The 15,781-nt window shown below is 28.1% G+C and overlaps 2 protein-coding genes across 5 annotated transcripts; both read right to left on the bottom strand.

Moving 5' to 3' along the window:
- Positions 1 to 2,422: 2,422 nt before the first annotated feature.
- Positions 2,423 to 4,426, bottom strand: LOC110628658. 3 transcript variants are annotated; one of them, XM_021775447.2, is made up of 3 exons: positions 4,219 to 4,426; positions 4,054 to 4,115; positions 2,423 to 3,716 (listed from the first exon to the last, which is right to left on the bottom strand). In XM_021775447.2, exon 3 carries the CDS (start codon positions 3,670 to 3,672, stop codon positions 2,596 to 2,598), a length of 1,077 nt encoding a protein of 358 aa, XP_021631139.1. In that variant the 5' UTR covers positions 3,673 to 3,716; positions 4,054 to 4,115; positions 4,219 to 4,426; the 3' UTR covers positions 2,423 to 2,595. The 3 variants fall into 3 exon arrangements, with proteins under 3 accessions (XP_021631139.1, XP_021631140.1, XP_021631138.1); XM_021775448.2 differs by having other exon boundaries at positions 2,423 to 3,712; XM_021775446.2 differs by lacking the exons at positions 4,054 to 4,115; positions 4,219 to 4,426 and having other exon boundaries at positions 2,423 to 4,041.
- Positions 4,427 to 13,352: 8,926 nt separating this feature from the next.
- On the bottom strand, positions 13,353 to 15,781 carry LOC110628287 (40S ribosomal protein S7). Of its 2 annotated transcripts, XR_002490034.2 has the most exons (7): positions 15,633 to 15,781; positions 15,272 to 15,357; positions 15,106 to 15,179; positions 14,895 to 15,018; positions 14,017 to 14,199; positions 13,527 to 13,807; positions 13,353 to 13,479 (listed from the first exon to the last, which is right to left on the bottom strand). XR_002490034.2 is itself a non-coding variant. In XM_021774887.2 (6 exons), the coding sequence occupies exons 2-6, from the start codon at positions 15,344 to 15,346 to the stop codon at positions 13,688 to 13,690; spliced, it is 576 nt and encodes a 191-aa protein (XP_021630579.1). In that variant the 5' UTR covers positions 15,347 to 15,357; positions 15,633 to 15,781; the 3' UTR covers positions 13,353 to 13,687. The 2 variants fall into 2 exon arrangements, 1 of the variants encoding a protein (XP_021630579.1); XM_021774887.2 differs by having other exon boundaries at positions 13,353 to 13,807.

Raw genomic sequence — 15,781 nt, 5'->3', positions numbered from 1 at the left:
GAAGGGGTATGCTTATTTTGGGAAAGATATTGTGAATGGAATGGTTAGAAATTAGGTTTAAGATTCCAGAAACAAATGTGAAACACAAGAAAGAACCATACGTGGGTGCCAAATAGCTAACAAGATGACAAGCAGAAAGCCTAATGGCTGAAGTTCTCATATCTTGGAAACCCATATAGAACAACCTAACGCTGGTGTTGTCTACATCAATTGTTCTAGACAATTTATGTAGACAATTTACTCCCCCACCTTCACCAAAAACAAAAATAAAAGTGCAACAGTTAGTTGAAGCTTAATCTCTTAGCAAATAGTTTGAACAACGCCTGAAAAGCCATACTGAAAGATGGTTCAGATGTAAACGGATAGCAGACCGAGTAATCGTACAATCAGACTCAAAATTTAATTAATATAATTCATTTTCGATCTGGTTTCAAGTCCATTTAAAATTTATACCGTGAATTATCCCAAACATGTTTCAAATCCATTTGTTATTACAGGGATAGTAATCGAACTCGTTTAATTCTATATATTTTAATTAATAATTTATGTAAAAACATTTTTTATTATTTTTAAAAATATTTAAATTTTAATTTTTAAATAGCAAATTATATATATTATTATAAAATATATATTATATATGAAATTAATTATTTATATAATTGCCCAATATATAAAACATAAATATATGATCTGAATCAATTACAGATATTAATATTCAAATTTAAACCTATCCAAACCTAAATATATACTATCAAAAGATCTTAGTAGGATTTGGTCTCAATCCATTAGCATCCCTACACCAGAATAAAGCTCAAGTGTGTGTTATTGGACCAAGGCATAGTTAAAAAAAGAGATTATGTTTAAGGTATGCAAAGCTAAGTGCCAGTGATTTTGTCCTTTGAAATGAAAATGACTTGTGAATATAAGACTTGCAGTCACATGCATCTAGTGAAACTCTCACTCTGCATGACATACCCCACCTCATTTAACTCTTACCAGGGCCAACCATTTTTATCTGTAATAGGTCGAGTTGAAGTCCTCATGGATTTGAACTAGATTGTCCATTGCTGCAATGTAACTCTGCAGCTAATACCTTCAAGTTTTTATCAGTTAATTTACATTTTCTTGTTTCATTTGTTACGATTTATTTTAATAAAAAAAATTAATAATTTTTTACAAAATTATGCATGATTTTAATTTTTTTTAAATGAAAAATTTTATATTAAAAATTACATTATTTTATTTATTAAATAAAAATATTAAAAAAAATTAATTGAGTTAAATTCTTTGAAAAAATAATTTATTCCAAACGCAAAGTTAGTTTGCAGCCTCAAATTTCGAAGCTGCAATAACCATTTGTTGCAAAATTATCCAATTTGAGCATTCTTTAAAGAATTTGCTGCTTTAATCATGTGCAGTACCCTTTTACAAGGCCAGATTGCAATTAATATAAAATTTTATTTTATTTCTGCAAATTGTTGAATCCCACGTGTCTGTAATTTATTGCACGAGATTCTAAAGACAGAGATACCCAGTCTATTATTCTGCAACCCATCATAAAAAGGTTCCTTAATCCAGAGAAGCACATCATTAGTGGGAATTAAACCATTCTTTTAATAAAGAAAAGGGCCCACATCCTTTGACATCGAACTGCTCTGTTCGGACGAGCCATATTCGGTTTAAATTAAAAAAATTAATCGAATCGAATTAATTTAAAATTTTAGTTTGATTTTTTATATATTTCAGTTTGATTCAATTTTTAATTTCAAAAATTTCAGTAATTTCAGTTCGGTTCGGTTTTGATTAAAAAAAAATCGAAAAAATTGAATCAAACCGATTAGTAATAATAATATATTTTTTTAATAATATAGAGAAATTAAATCATATTAAAATTAAAATATTTTAATTAAATTTTAAAATACTAAATATAAAGTGTAAAAAATAAAAAAAATTATTAAAATTTGAAACCGATCAAACTGAACTGAATCAAACCGAATCAGGCCGGTTCAGTTCGATTTCTGACCCAAATCGATTCGGTTCGATTTTTATAAACACTAAAATTTCGATTTTCAATTTATTTGGTTCGGTTCAGTTTTGAACTGAACCGACCAAATGTTCACCCCTATTTAATTTGTTATGGTGATATATTTTATTTTTAATATAATTATAAGTATTATTTTATTTATATTGAATTAAATAAATACTTTTAACGAGAATTCTTAATTTTATTTGAAAAAAAGTGTTGTGGAACCAATTTTCTCTAAGTCTCTCAAATAGTATTGTAGACCGCTTATTGCTTAGGATGACTGTCACTTGTTTGGCTTCATCCTTTGTCTTCATGCAAGAAAGCACAAGAAAAGGCATTTCTGGGCTACATGCCAAAGGTAACAACTCATCTTTTTCATCCACAAGACCACGGGCAGGGAATTAATTTAATTTCTTAATTTTACCACTTCCAAACAAGCCACTAGCATTCCAAAATAGAAAGAAACACAACACAGGGAGAGAAAGAGAGAGAAGAGAAAGGATGCTTACACAAATTTGAAATCTCTTGTGATTGTAAAATAAAAGTGGAAATTAAAAGGAAAAGAAAAACTAAAAAATATCAAGAATTTCCAAGATGAACCCATTGCATAGAGGGCAATTACCCCTTTGGACCCAGAGCTCTCTTGAACATAGCCTGCAAAAGGTGTGGCCGCAGGGGATAAATGCTGCACCTTTATGCCTTACCATGCACACGCAGCATGTGTGCTCTATCCCGTCGCCGCCGGCACGGGTATCTTCTTCATCTTCCTCTTCTTCTTCCTCATATTCCTCTCCCTCTCCCGTTATGTACCTGGACCCCTCTGTCTCCAATAAGTCCATTAACGACATCCTTACTGGCTCCGCTGCCCCTCCGCCTGCCGGATCACTACCTTCCTCCTCTTCCTCTTCCTCCGCCGTAGCAGCTTCACCAGCTGCTTGAGCTGCTGCCGCGGCTTCTGCCGCTTGCTGCGCCACTACTGCCTCCCTCGCTGATATTGCTCTTTCCTCCGCCAATGCCGCTCCCAGTCGGCGGCTACCTTCACGCCCTAGCTCTTCTCCTCCGTCTAGGAACGAATCGGAGGTCCCAATTGAATTCGGCCGCGACATTTGGGACATGAAACTCCGTGACGAAGCCTCATCTGCCGCAGCGTAAGCGTTTATAACATGCCGTCCAGACTCGGATGGTGTCAATGAACTGAACCGGCCGGATGACCGGCGAGACATTTGAGGTCCGAAACTCGGAACGGCCGGATTATCGTTGGAGTCCTCCGGGTGAGTAGAGTCGCCGGAGTTGGAAGAAATGTTTGACATACGCCCCGAATTGTGGCGGGTCATGAAGGATCTGGGATTGCCGGAACTATGGTGGTTATTGCGGATAGGAATATCGGAGGCTGGAGTCGGGATGGTGGAGACCCAAGCAGAACCGGTGCGCTTAAGGCGAAGGCGGTCTCTGAAGACTTTCCAGCTCTTCCTGTCCTTGGAACCAAACAAAGGACCATGATTCTCGTCGTCGCGGATTATATCCAAAAGAGTTCTGTTCACCTGAGCCGACGTATGAGAAACCGCCACTGCTGGCTCTTTTTCAGCGGCCAACACATCGTCCAGGCTCAAGCCGGCAAGGCCTCTGCGGTTCTCAAATGCTGACATTTGGTCCAAAAGTGAGAGTCTCCGACGACCAACACCACCACTTTCTTCCATGACAAGATAGTTTCAAATTCCAAGACAATAAGAAATAATACCAACTTCCAAGAAATTTAAAAAAAAAACAAATCTCAAGAAAATAAAATTAATAAGGTAGTTTCAGAGAGGAAATCCAGAATCGGAAACATCTTTCCTCTCACAGAAACGAGAGAGAATGAAACCAAAATCCAATGCTATCAAAATCAGAGAAGGAGAAAAAAAAACGCAAGAAATGACAAATTTCCCTGGAAAATTGTCCGTTTATGGATGAACAGAAATTGGGACCTACATGTAAAAAAGCTAGAGATCTAAAAATGAATTAGAAACTGAAAATTCAGCATTGGATACCTTGCTTCTCTCTGGTGTCAGATCTCTGAGAAGAATTCCACAGCAGCTTTGAATTATAAAACCTGAAAAGAAAAAGAAAAAGAAAGGAAAAGGCTGATAATGAGAGCAATACAGAGACAAGAAAAGCAAAAATTAGAGAGAAAAAGATAAGATTGAAGGACGCACAAAAAAGGCCAAAAAAAGAAGAAGAACTCTGGAATGCGTATCAGTAAAAAAATGGTGATTTTATTTAGTTATTTAAGCTGGTTGTGTTTCGGTGGCCTCAGTGGTCGGAGAAGCGACGAGACAGAGAGAACTGGTGCCGTGGAAGAAGCGTCTGGTCTGTAGAGCGAGTCCTACGGTAACATCGGGGTCCCTATTAGATCCCATCCTTTGCGGCAACTATTTTTCAAGCCTATATTATTTTATTATTTTTATTATTAAATATAAATTTTTTATTGTTTAATTATTAGGAGTCCATTTTTCTACTTTAAAAAATAAATATTATTCAATTTTTTTAATTTAATGGCGTCAATAAAAAATAAAACATTTTTTTTCTACACATTTCAACATATTATATCAAGGGTTAATTATTAAAATAATATTTTTTAAAAAATTATTTACTAAATATAGTGTGAAATTAAAACAATTTATAAAATTGCTCTAAAAAATATTAATTAAGTTGGCTTTTTTTGATAAACACTGAAATTCCTAATTTATCTGGTATATTTACAAGTAATGTCCCATTCTTTATTATTTTATAATAAAAAAAATTAATGCTCATGAAATAGCCAATGAAATTAACGTTAAAGACAATGATGTCAGCCATTTATTGTGAAATAGTTTTATTGAAAAATTATCATTAATTTTTTATATATCATTAGAATTAATTAAGTAGTTTTTATTTATTTAAATCTCAATTAAAATTTATAATATTTTATAAAATTAAATTTTTTAATCATTCCATAAAAATAAAATTAATAAACTTATTTTAATATTCATATTTATATTTGTAACTTCATGTAATCTTAATTATTTATATTATTTAATTCATATAATTTTGATCAAATTTAATAGATTTAAATTATTAAATATATAATTATATAAAATTAATTTTTGATACAATTTCAGTTAATAAAACTATAATTTGAAAAACTATAATTAATTTTATATAATTGTATAAAATTAAATTTTTGATACGATTTTAATTTAATACAGTTATAGTATGAAGAATTACAACTAATATTATATAATTGTACAAAATAAATTTTTTTGATACAATTTTAGTTTAATAGTTCAGAAAATTATAATTAATTTTATATAATTATATAAAATTAATTTTTTTGATATAATTCAATTTAGTATAATAGTTTGAAAATTATAATTAATTTTATATAATTATATAAAATTAATTTTTCAATATGGTTTCAATTCAGTCCAATTATAGTTTAAAAAATTATAATTAATTTTATACAATTATATAAAATTAATTTTTTTTCATTTATTTATTGATCGAGTCTAAATATATATTTATTCGGAGATATATAAAAATATTTTTATTAAAAAAAACTGGTTAAATGTGAATAAAGTTAATGTTGATAATTGTTAACGTTGGCGTATTTGTCTTTATTAAATGTGATTAAAGTTAGTGTTGATGATTGTTAAGTATTGTTAAATTAGGCTAAGAACAATGATTATATGTAAATGCTCTCAATCATTGCCATTTTTGGTGTCTTGAATTCATATATCAGAATCCAATGCCATTTCGTTAATTTTATAAATTAAACCCTGGATTTTGTTTAAAATTCTAATTACTTTTTTAATTTTAAAATATCTCCTCTCATTTTTTAATTTTAATAAATTCAATTTTTTTTAAAATAAAACTACTCATCGTATTAATAAAATTTCATAAAAAAATATATATTATTTTAAAAGAGAGACAATTATATTTAATAAATCTTCAAACTGAAATATGAGTGGTTAGATTGGTACAAAAATAAAACTCATAGAAATATCAATTTATTTAATTATATAAATCAATATTTCATCTTTATTAAGAAAAGTTTACTTAATTTTGATCCTAATTGTAATTCTAAAATTTACTTAATTTTATTTTTTAAAGGTGAGAATGAGATGTTTTCAAAGTAAAAATGGGTATTTTTTATTTGTTGTCCTTTGACCAATCCAAGAGAGGTGAATTAGTTTATAAAAAAAAATTAATATAAAAATATACAAATTAAAAGGGAAGTAAGGAAGGTGAAGAAAAAATAATGTAATGGTTTATAGAAGTTTAGCTATTTCAAGTCTACATCCCCTTTAGAGTTTAACTTCACTGTTTAATTTTATTTGGGTGAAAATTAAAACCCTTTACAATTTTAGAGCAAAAATCTTGCTCTTTTATAAATCTTTTTTTCTCACAAGAACAATCATTTGCTCAAAATCACATCCACCACAATTAATTCACTCAACAACCTTTACTCAATTTTAAAACTCAAATCAATTATAACTCAAGACAAACTTTCAAGAAATTAATACTATAGTTCAAGGTTTTGAGAGAGAGAGTGAAAAAAGCTTTAATCTCAATAAGTGTTTGCTTAGATGGTTGTTGTAACCATTTCAGATAAAAAATACATTATATTTATAGTTTTATTATAAATATGGCCATTGAAAATGTATTAAATGCAAATAGAGCCGTTTGTGTACAGAAATAACCATTATATTATGCTCAGAAAAATTCAGATTCGGTGATCTAAGGTTAAAGTTTGGAGGTCGAACCATTTAAGGTAAAGACCAATATTTTTGAAAATAGACTTTCGGCGGCCGAACATATAGGACTTTTGTCTCTGTTCCTCACCTTCGGAAGCTAAAGGTTACACTTTAGGGGTAAGATGAAAATAAATTTTCGATGGCCTAAAGTCAATATTCGACGGCTGAACATATGAGACTTTTGCCTCTGTCCCTTACTTTCAAAAGCCGAAAATTGAACTTTATGGGGATGTTGAAAACAGATGTTCAGCAGTCTAAAGTCAATGTTCGGTGGCCGAACACATGGGACTTTTAACTCTGTTTCTCATTTTCAGAAGTTGAATGTTGGACTTTAGGGGACAAAAATTATTTATTTAAAACTTTAAAAACTCATAACTTAGACTATGAAACTCCATTTTTCAATTCATTTGAATTATTGCAACCTACATTTTTAGATCTATTATTTTGATAAAAAATAATTTCAAAATCACTCCTTTTAAGAAATTTCATTTTGATCCCTCAAAGTCAATTATTTAAAATTTGGCTATATTTATATTCTTGTAGAATTAAAAGAAAACTTGAATCATCACAATTAATTAATTGAAAATCACAATGCATAAATTGACAAAATAAAAAATTATATTATGATCCATTTTTTATAGTTTGCTTTTAAAATTAGCACTTTTTATTCTTGATACTGAAGCGATCTCATTTATTTAAAAAAAATATACAAACTCAACACAAACACTTTTGAAAATAATTAGAAGCACACCAATTGTTTACTAATCATCAAAATACGAATTAGAATATTTAAATCCAACAATTGTATATATCGTTAAATAAGAAATTCTGATTTGGTTAGAAAAGATAAAGTAAAATTTTAGTTTGGTTTTGATTTTTATTAAAATAATTATAAAATCTAATTTAATTTGTTTATTTACAAATTAACTTTATTAATTCTATCACGTCTTGCCTAAAAAGAAAATCTCTATCAGGTGAAAATGGAGCCACTGACAGGAGATAACCACCCTAATGCCTTTTCAAACAAATAAGATATTGTTTCTAAAAATAAATTAATGAAAATAGATTTTTTTTAGTCATAATCCAATTGCAATATTCTTAAATTAAAAAAATAGACATCTTAATTATCTTTTCATTTTATTCTCTTACTTTTATAATTTTTATTTATTTTATTTTTTACACATACTATAAAAATATTAAATTGAAGTAAATATTAAAAAATATTTTTAAAAATTAAAAATTAAAATAAAATTAAGTAAAATTATAATAATCGATTTATATATTATTATAATATAAAAAAATAATTTTAAAATAATATAAAAATTATGGAAAGAAAAAAATAATAAATAAATAAGATTTTTTAATTAAAAAATAAAATAAAACAAATCCAAGTACGCTGAAGTGGAAGTAACACTTTTCAATATTTATATTACAAGATCTCTCAAACGAAGGGATTTGTAATAAACCCGTGGTTTGCTTTTTTTTCATTATTATTTTATTTTAACTGAGATTTAAATTAAAATGATTTATTTAATTAAAAATTTAATAATATTTTTATGTTGTTTTTCCCTATCACATCTTAATGAAGGGCATCCATTAAGTCATTAAACAAATCTCTTAATATTCTGTTTGTTTGTGAACAATTAATATATATATTTAATAAATTATTTATTATTTAATTTTAATTTAAAAAATAAAGCATATTAACACATTTATACACATAAATTTTAATAACAACTTTAAAAATATGAAAAATATTTTTAAATGATTTAAATTTTTTTATTTTCAATCATATTATATGGGCATACATCAGTGATATAGAATATTGGAAATTTTTATTATCTTAAAAAATAACATAAAATTTAATTGAAAAAAAAAAACACAAGTGTTTGTTTGGCATTAGTAGTTGAACTATCAGAGAAATATTTAATTATAAAGACAAAAATGTCCCTATCGATAATAATAATAAAAATAAATTTGGTTGGACTGTTTCCATCCTTTTCTCACCCGTATTAACTCAATTTGTTAATCTATGGCATCAAAGCTCGGAACCATGTACTGGTTTAATGGATGAGTATTCATAATTATTTTAAATAAAATTAAAAATTAATTCATAAGAAATCAGATAAATTAAATATTGATATATTATTAGGACTGTTATTATGAAAAGTAGAAAGTATTAAAATTAATTTTAAAATAAATTTAAATAGTCTGTTTGTATATTTTTATATATCACCTTTTACAAGTTACTTTATCTAAAATGTAATATTAAAAAAATTATAATTTTTTAATTAATTTTTCAACTATATTTATTTTAACGTAATTTGCATGATAAAAAAAACTGATAGTAAAATGAATTTGAATTAAAATTTTGATATTAATTTGAAATAAAAGGTCATGAGGTAGAGTGGGTTGGTTAGCAGAAAATAGAGAATGGATAAAGAAAATCATGAAGTTTTTATCTTTATAATAATAATAATAATAATAAAGCATTGATGATCTAACATGTAAGACCATCATTGTTTAAAGACTCAATGGGCCAATTCCAACCAATTTATTTTCTTATTTTAATAATGGTAGGATAATGTTTATTAATAGAAAAGGTCCACTTTCCACCTTGCTACTCTTCTCATAAATATGGTATTTAATAGGAGGATGATATCATTAGCAAAATAATTTTTTCCTTAAAGTACTGGATGATTGAAAATTAGCGTGATTTGGGACGATCACGTACGCTTTTTTTACGTGTCATAATACTATTTCATACCAGACGATTATTTAATTCTCCCAGCGAGCATATTAGTAGAACTGCAAAGTGATTAGATTAACTATTCTCTCACATATCACATCACCGGACTAGATTATCTTCTGTTGGACCTGCGTTCGTAATCCTTTTATCCTATCTCATGTATTCGGATTAGAATTTATGGCAGTGGATCAATCTGTTTGAAATGACTTGACGGACTTTGGTATTATATTATTTTTCAGAGTCCAATCCTACTATTAGGTGTAGAAAGTTCGGCGATCATCACCGATTATAATCTAATTAAATAAAATTAAAAAATTCATCACATTTTCAATGGATATTATCAATTTATCATGTTGTGTAATGAAAACATTATTATTTAATGATGTGTTGGATATTAATTGGATGGATATATTTATTATAGATAAGGATTAATAGAGATGTTTGTAGGTTGGATTTATTCTAGATAAGGATTAATAGAGTTATATTTATCTTATATTATAGATAAGATAAATAGGATTTAAATATTTTATTGAATTATTAAAAATTTAAAATATAAATTAATCATTTAAGCTGTATTATATAAGTAATTAAATTAAAAGTTATAAATTAAACTGTTTCAATTATTTTTGAGATAATAATTGAGTTTGAACATGTTTAAATAATTTGATATAAATTTATATATTAAATATATTAAATGAGTTCGAGTTCGGGTAAGAAATTTTTACAAGGAAGAACAAATATTATTTTATTTTTGTTAAAAAAATCATTAATTAGTTTCAGATTTTGAAAAATATTATACTAAAACATTCTTGATATTTTAAATAATTAAATAATTAATTTATTTTAATTATTAAATATTATAAAAAAATAAAATACATTTCATTTAGGAAATTAATTAGTGATTTTTTTTATAAAATTTGTGAATTAATTAATAATTTTATTTAAATGATAATATTAAATAATAATTTTTTTTAAAAAAAATATTTTAATATATATTAAAATTAAAAAATCAATTAATAAATTTTTTCTAACAGATAATAAATTTCCTTAATATCCTTACTTTGCATGAAGTGAAAGGTGTTTGGCTCTTTATGTGGCTTAGCCACTTGATGTTATTGAGGAACATGTTACATGAAGTGAGCGGTGAGTTTACGTGACAATTTACAAAATCGAATTCAAATTGAATAAATAAATTAAAAATTAAAATTTTAATATCTATAAAAATTAATTTAAATTAAATTAATTTAATTTAATTTTATCGATTCAATTATTAATAAATTTTTTAAATTTTTTATATATTATTTTTAGTATTATAAATTTAATTAAAATATTTTAATTTTAATTATGACTTAATTTTTTTTATTAAAAATAATATATTATTATTATTTATTAATTAATTATTTTTATCAATTTATTTTCAATCAAAATCAATCGAATTTAAATAATTTAATTTTTAAATAAAAATTAAATGAAAAAATAAAAAATAAAAATAAAATTTCAAATTAATTTGACTCTATCAATTTTTTTTTTAATTTAAATTAAATGCTGCGCAGTTTTAATTATACAAAATGGAAGGTGCCTTTATGTCGAATTAGAAACTTACTTTGCATGAGAACTAGAGGAAAGGACCCTACCTACCGTCTCTTTTCTCAATCATCTCATCTTTCCTCTCAATTTGAAATTAAAATTTTTTTGAAGAATTTAATTCAATTAATTTTTTAATTATTATTTAATTTAAAATAAAAGAATTTAAATCAATTTAATTTGAAAATTTTTCATTTAAAGGAAAATTTAAATCTTGCAGAAGTTTATAATAAAATATTTAAATTATTTTCTTACAAAATAAATCATGCAAATTGAATAGTTTATGAACACTAACTTTTTTTTTGGACTAATAAACTAAAATTTACTAGTCTTTTATGGATATATTTATGAATTTGTAGTTCTATTAAAATTAAGGTTTGAATAAATAACTAATGGTAAAAAGTTAAATTTACTCTAAACTATATAATCGAGTTAAAAATATTAAATTTTATTTTTTAATTAATTTTTTAAAATTTATTATTAAAAAAGTTGAACAGAATGAGAAGAGCATAATTTATATTCTAAAAATTTGATAAACGTTGAATTTATTTAATATTTTTAAAGATAATTAAAGATAAATTTAAATTGTAAAATAAAATTAATATTTTTAATCTTCACTATATCATTCAAAAGTAAATTTAACGCAATGGACTCCAAATTATAAGAATCCTACAGATTTTATTTTATTGGTTGATATAACTTCGAAAAGAATTGGGCCGATATCCACATGTGTACTTGCTCATTTACACTTTGGTCCAATTCTCAGTTAAAAGCACGTCTACGTTAAACTTCACCTCTTAGAAAAAGCCCAATTTCACTCAAGTTGTTGACTTCCACAAATGGGAAGGTTGTAGTAAAGGTGAGCAGAAATACACTATATAGAGTTGGTTTAAGCCAAATCTCATGGTCAAAAGATCGTTATTATTTTCTTTGCTCAAGTAGAAAGAAATTTTTTTTCTTTTTCTTTTACCTTTCATTTGTTATAATTTATTTCGTAAAAACAAAATTCAAATGAGTTACACGAGTTTTTAACTTTTTTTAAAGTAAAAATTTTTTAAATTAGAGTTAAATTCTTTTATTTCAAAATAAAATTTATTTTTTTAAAAAAATCAATTAAATTAAAATTTGACGAAAGGTTATAGTTTAAGACTATCTATTCAGGCGGAGGAGGGTTCAACTCCCCACTGCTGAGCTGTATCTTGGATAATTTTGTTTTGTTTTAGTTTGGCATGCATAATCTCCTAGGGGTGAAGAAGATTATTCCCCTCTTTAGTTTTTTTTTTTTTTTTTTGGGGGGGGGGGCTTTAATTGTTTGCTTCCCATATGTGCCTAAGTTTCTATTTGAAGTTTGAAGTCCTCCAACTAAGGATATGATGCATGAGTTACTAATCTACGGGTTCCTTGGCTTGGCATCTCTGGGTACCGACATTGACAAGTGAACTCAGCCCTTTAAATGGCTACAAGAGAGCGAGCCCATTAAAGGCGCTCTACCAACCCGCTAATCTTCTTCACAAATCCATTCTCGGCTTGAGATGTCTTCTTTTGCTGATGATTTTTGCCCTTTATAGTTTTTTATTGCAAAGATTCTCCCTATTGAAACCTTCGTCTCTATCTCAATGCCGCCAATCTCAGCAGCAACAAGAGATATGAAGTTAAATGTTTTCACCAAATCCATGACAAGCTTTCAGAGTTCTAACTTTCCTTTGTTGGATGTATTCTATTTGAACCCGCACTCATGTTATAGACCTATAACCTTGTACGGTAAACCAATAAGAAAAGTTATTAATTCCAGGTGTTATCTTTAAAATGTTGGAAACAAAAGGTAGAAACTCAAGTAGACACCATGGCAAGGCAAGTCAAGTTGCGCTACAAATCGAATTTGTTAGGATAATTTATAAACCAAGCCAAAGTTTAATTTTCAATTTGATCGTTACGAATAATAAATTCATACAACAGAGTGACTTCACATCATCGAATGGGCTCATTTTAGAAATATCAATTCGCCACGAAATATTTGATTTAATTAATGCATTTAATTTACTCTTAAAACTTTAATTAATATAACTCAAAACTTTGATGGATAGCCATTTTACAAAACTTCATAATTAGTAAATTGCACCATCTAGTAAAATAAATCAACAACCTCTTTTAAAATAGTATCTACTCTCCATTTAGCTCGATTCATTTTGCAAGAAAAGCATTCAAATCAATTCTTACAAAATAATGCAAGATTTCAACTCCATTCCAAATAAGAGATATGTTAGCAAGGTATCAAATGATATTCAACCAAACTAATTTGGGGTGTATTCAAAAAGTACAGGAGGTTTTGAAATCCCAAAAACTTTACCTTAAACAACATTACTTCCAAATAACCTATTACTTCAAAAACCCATACCTAAACAACATCCTACCAAACAAAGTACTCGAACAAATTTAAGAGAACGAATCCACCACAAAAGATTCCTGATAAATCAACTCAACTTTTTCAAAATTTAAATAGGGCAATAAAGCAGTTCTCCAGCAAAAAACATGCAAAAGATGCCAGCCCCGAACCTTTTATGCCTCTGTTACTGGAAACTCGAACACAACATCTTTGCCTGAAAGCTTCCTATAAACTGCAGCAAAAGTCTCCAACTTGTACTCTGTGTTGTTTCGCTCCTTTGGGTCCAAGAAGACCTGAAAATAAAAGGATTACAATCAGCATGAACTGGAATAATAAAATAACAGGCATCTTTTAATGATGTTCATCACAAACAGACAACAGCTAGCTAGTATATCAACCAAATAGACACAATGACAATCTGAAATGCATTAAATATCGATCTACAAAGAGTAGAGGATATTATCCAAAATTATGCTCAGGAAATGTTTATGTATTTAGATACCTTCATTATCTTAGACCCATCAATTCGATATCTGGTCCGCTTCCCAACAATTTCAGCAGGCAGTACAATATCCTCAAGCATTGCCTCGTGCACAGCAGTAAGTGTGCGGCTACGAGGCCTTTGAACAGCTGAACCTTTCTTTGGAGGCCTTAATATCCTCCTGGTAGCAATAAGGATCACATCCTAATAGACAATTAGGAGAAAGATGAAAATAAGACCTTTTGCAACATTTATTTTACAATATAAAATGGTAATATTGTGAAAAACTTCCTAATAAACATTCATTAGCTTGACACTTCAGACTAACTTAAGAATAAGAAACCTCTAGTAAATAATCATGACAGCAGAGGAAAACACCAGAGCTATCACAATATCATTAGAGGGATTACAAATATGAGAAGCTTCGAAAGCCAACTTAGAACGAACTAACACAAAAAATTCAGAGGTTTAAACCTCTAACACACTAATAAAGAACTCTGCTTTACAAAGCGCTACATTATACATCTTAAAAGGCAAATTTAGATGCTTTTAATCAAACCAGGCAAGACGGTACTTAACATACAGACTTTAGCAACAAAAATATCAAATAGGCCCTTTCAACAATAATGATGAAACATTTAAAATGAGGAGAGACAAAACCTAAAAATGATCAATCTATTTCCAATCAAAGGCATAATACTTCTTAGTTCTTAGTATAAAACATACCAGCTAAGATATAGATAAGCAACACACAAATGTGATATCCCAATTTACAAGTAAAGCAATTTATTCGAGTTTCTCTATAAAAAGAAATTGCCAACAAGCTGTTGATTTATTTTGTTTCATAAGGAAGGTAACAAAATAGAAAAGGGCCCAAAACAACGCAAGTTTTCCATTACCTTCCCACTGAACTTCTTCTCAAGTTCTCTCACAAGTCTAACATGAACCTTTCTGTAAGCCTTCCTCAATCTGTAAGGAACATGGATAACAACAGCCTTCCGATTCCCAGCAACATCAACTTGGCTGCAATATATGTAAAAGAGCAATAAATAGGTAAGAAACAAGACCAGTTCATGCCATGATACATTGAATCAAGTAGACCATTCTTACATAGCTGAATTTATGTAGAGATCCTTCAGGTCACTTTTCAGCTCCTGGTTGGTGTTTTCCAGATCAAAGAAAGCCTGCAAATGCAATAACAAGCCAAATTGTCCAACCAAAAGTTAAGTTTAGCTTTAGTTTCACAAATCAAACAACAGCAGAAGCATTTTAAAACCTGTGCAACAGACTCCTCAAATTCTGTGGGTTCAGCATCCTTATCCTTATGAATCTTCTGCCTTGTAGTATACATCTTCACAAAAACTGGAACAGATAGAACAGAACAGCTTAGAACAGAAACAAACAAAGCAAGAAAGTGCACTTATAGCTTCTAATACAACATTGGAACTGACGTTTCTCAGTAAACAACCATCAAAACAAACAAAATTTACAAGAGAACCCAAAACATGAAGAGCCAAACATGAGCTAGAAAGATCAAAATATAATTTTTCCAATACATGAAATGCCGAATTTTGCTCACACGAATCAACCAAAATTTTCTATTATAATTTGTTCAACGGGTTTTCTGAGAATCAAACCTTCAATTCTGCGATTCTACTAGCGATGTGGAGCAGAAGAGAAGCAGATACCTAAGGGCGTGCGGCTGCAAAAGAAGATGAAAAGATGAACGAGTACCTCATTATAGGTTTTAGGTTTTACCCTTCAAACTAAACGACGTAGTTTAATT

Source organism: Manihot esculenta, chromosome 12 (genome assembly GCF_001659605.2).
Source record: "Manihot esculenta cultivar AM560-2 chromosome 12, M.esculenta_v8, whole genome shotgun sequence".
NCBI classification, from domain to species: domain Eukaryota; kingdom Viridiplantae; phylum Streptophyta; class Magnoliopsida; order Malpighiales; family Euphorbiaceae; genus Manihot; species Manihot esculenta.
Note: the sequence above shows the minus strand (reverse complement) of the source record. Positions and strands in the feature narration are given on the sequence as shown.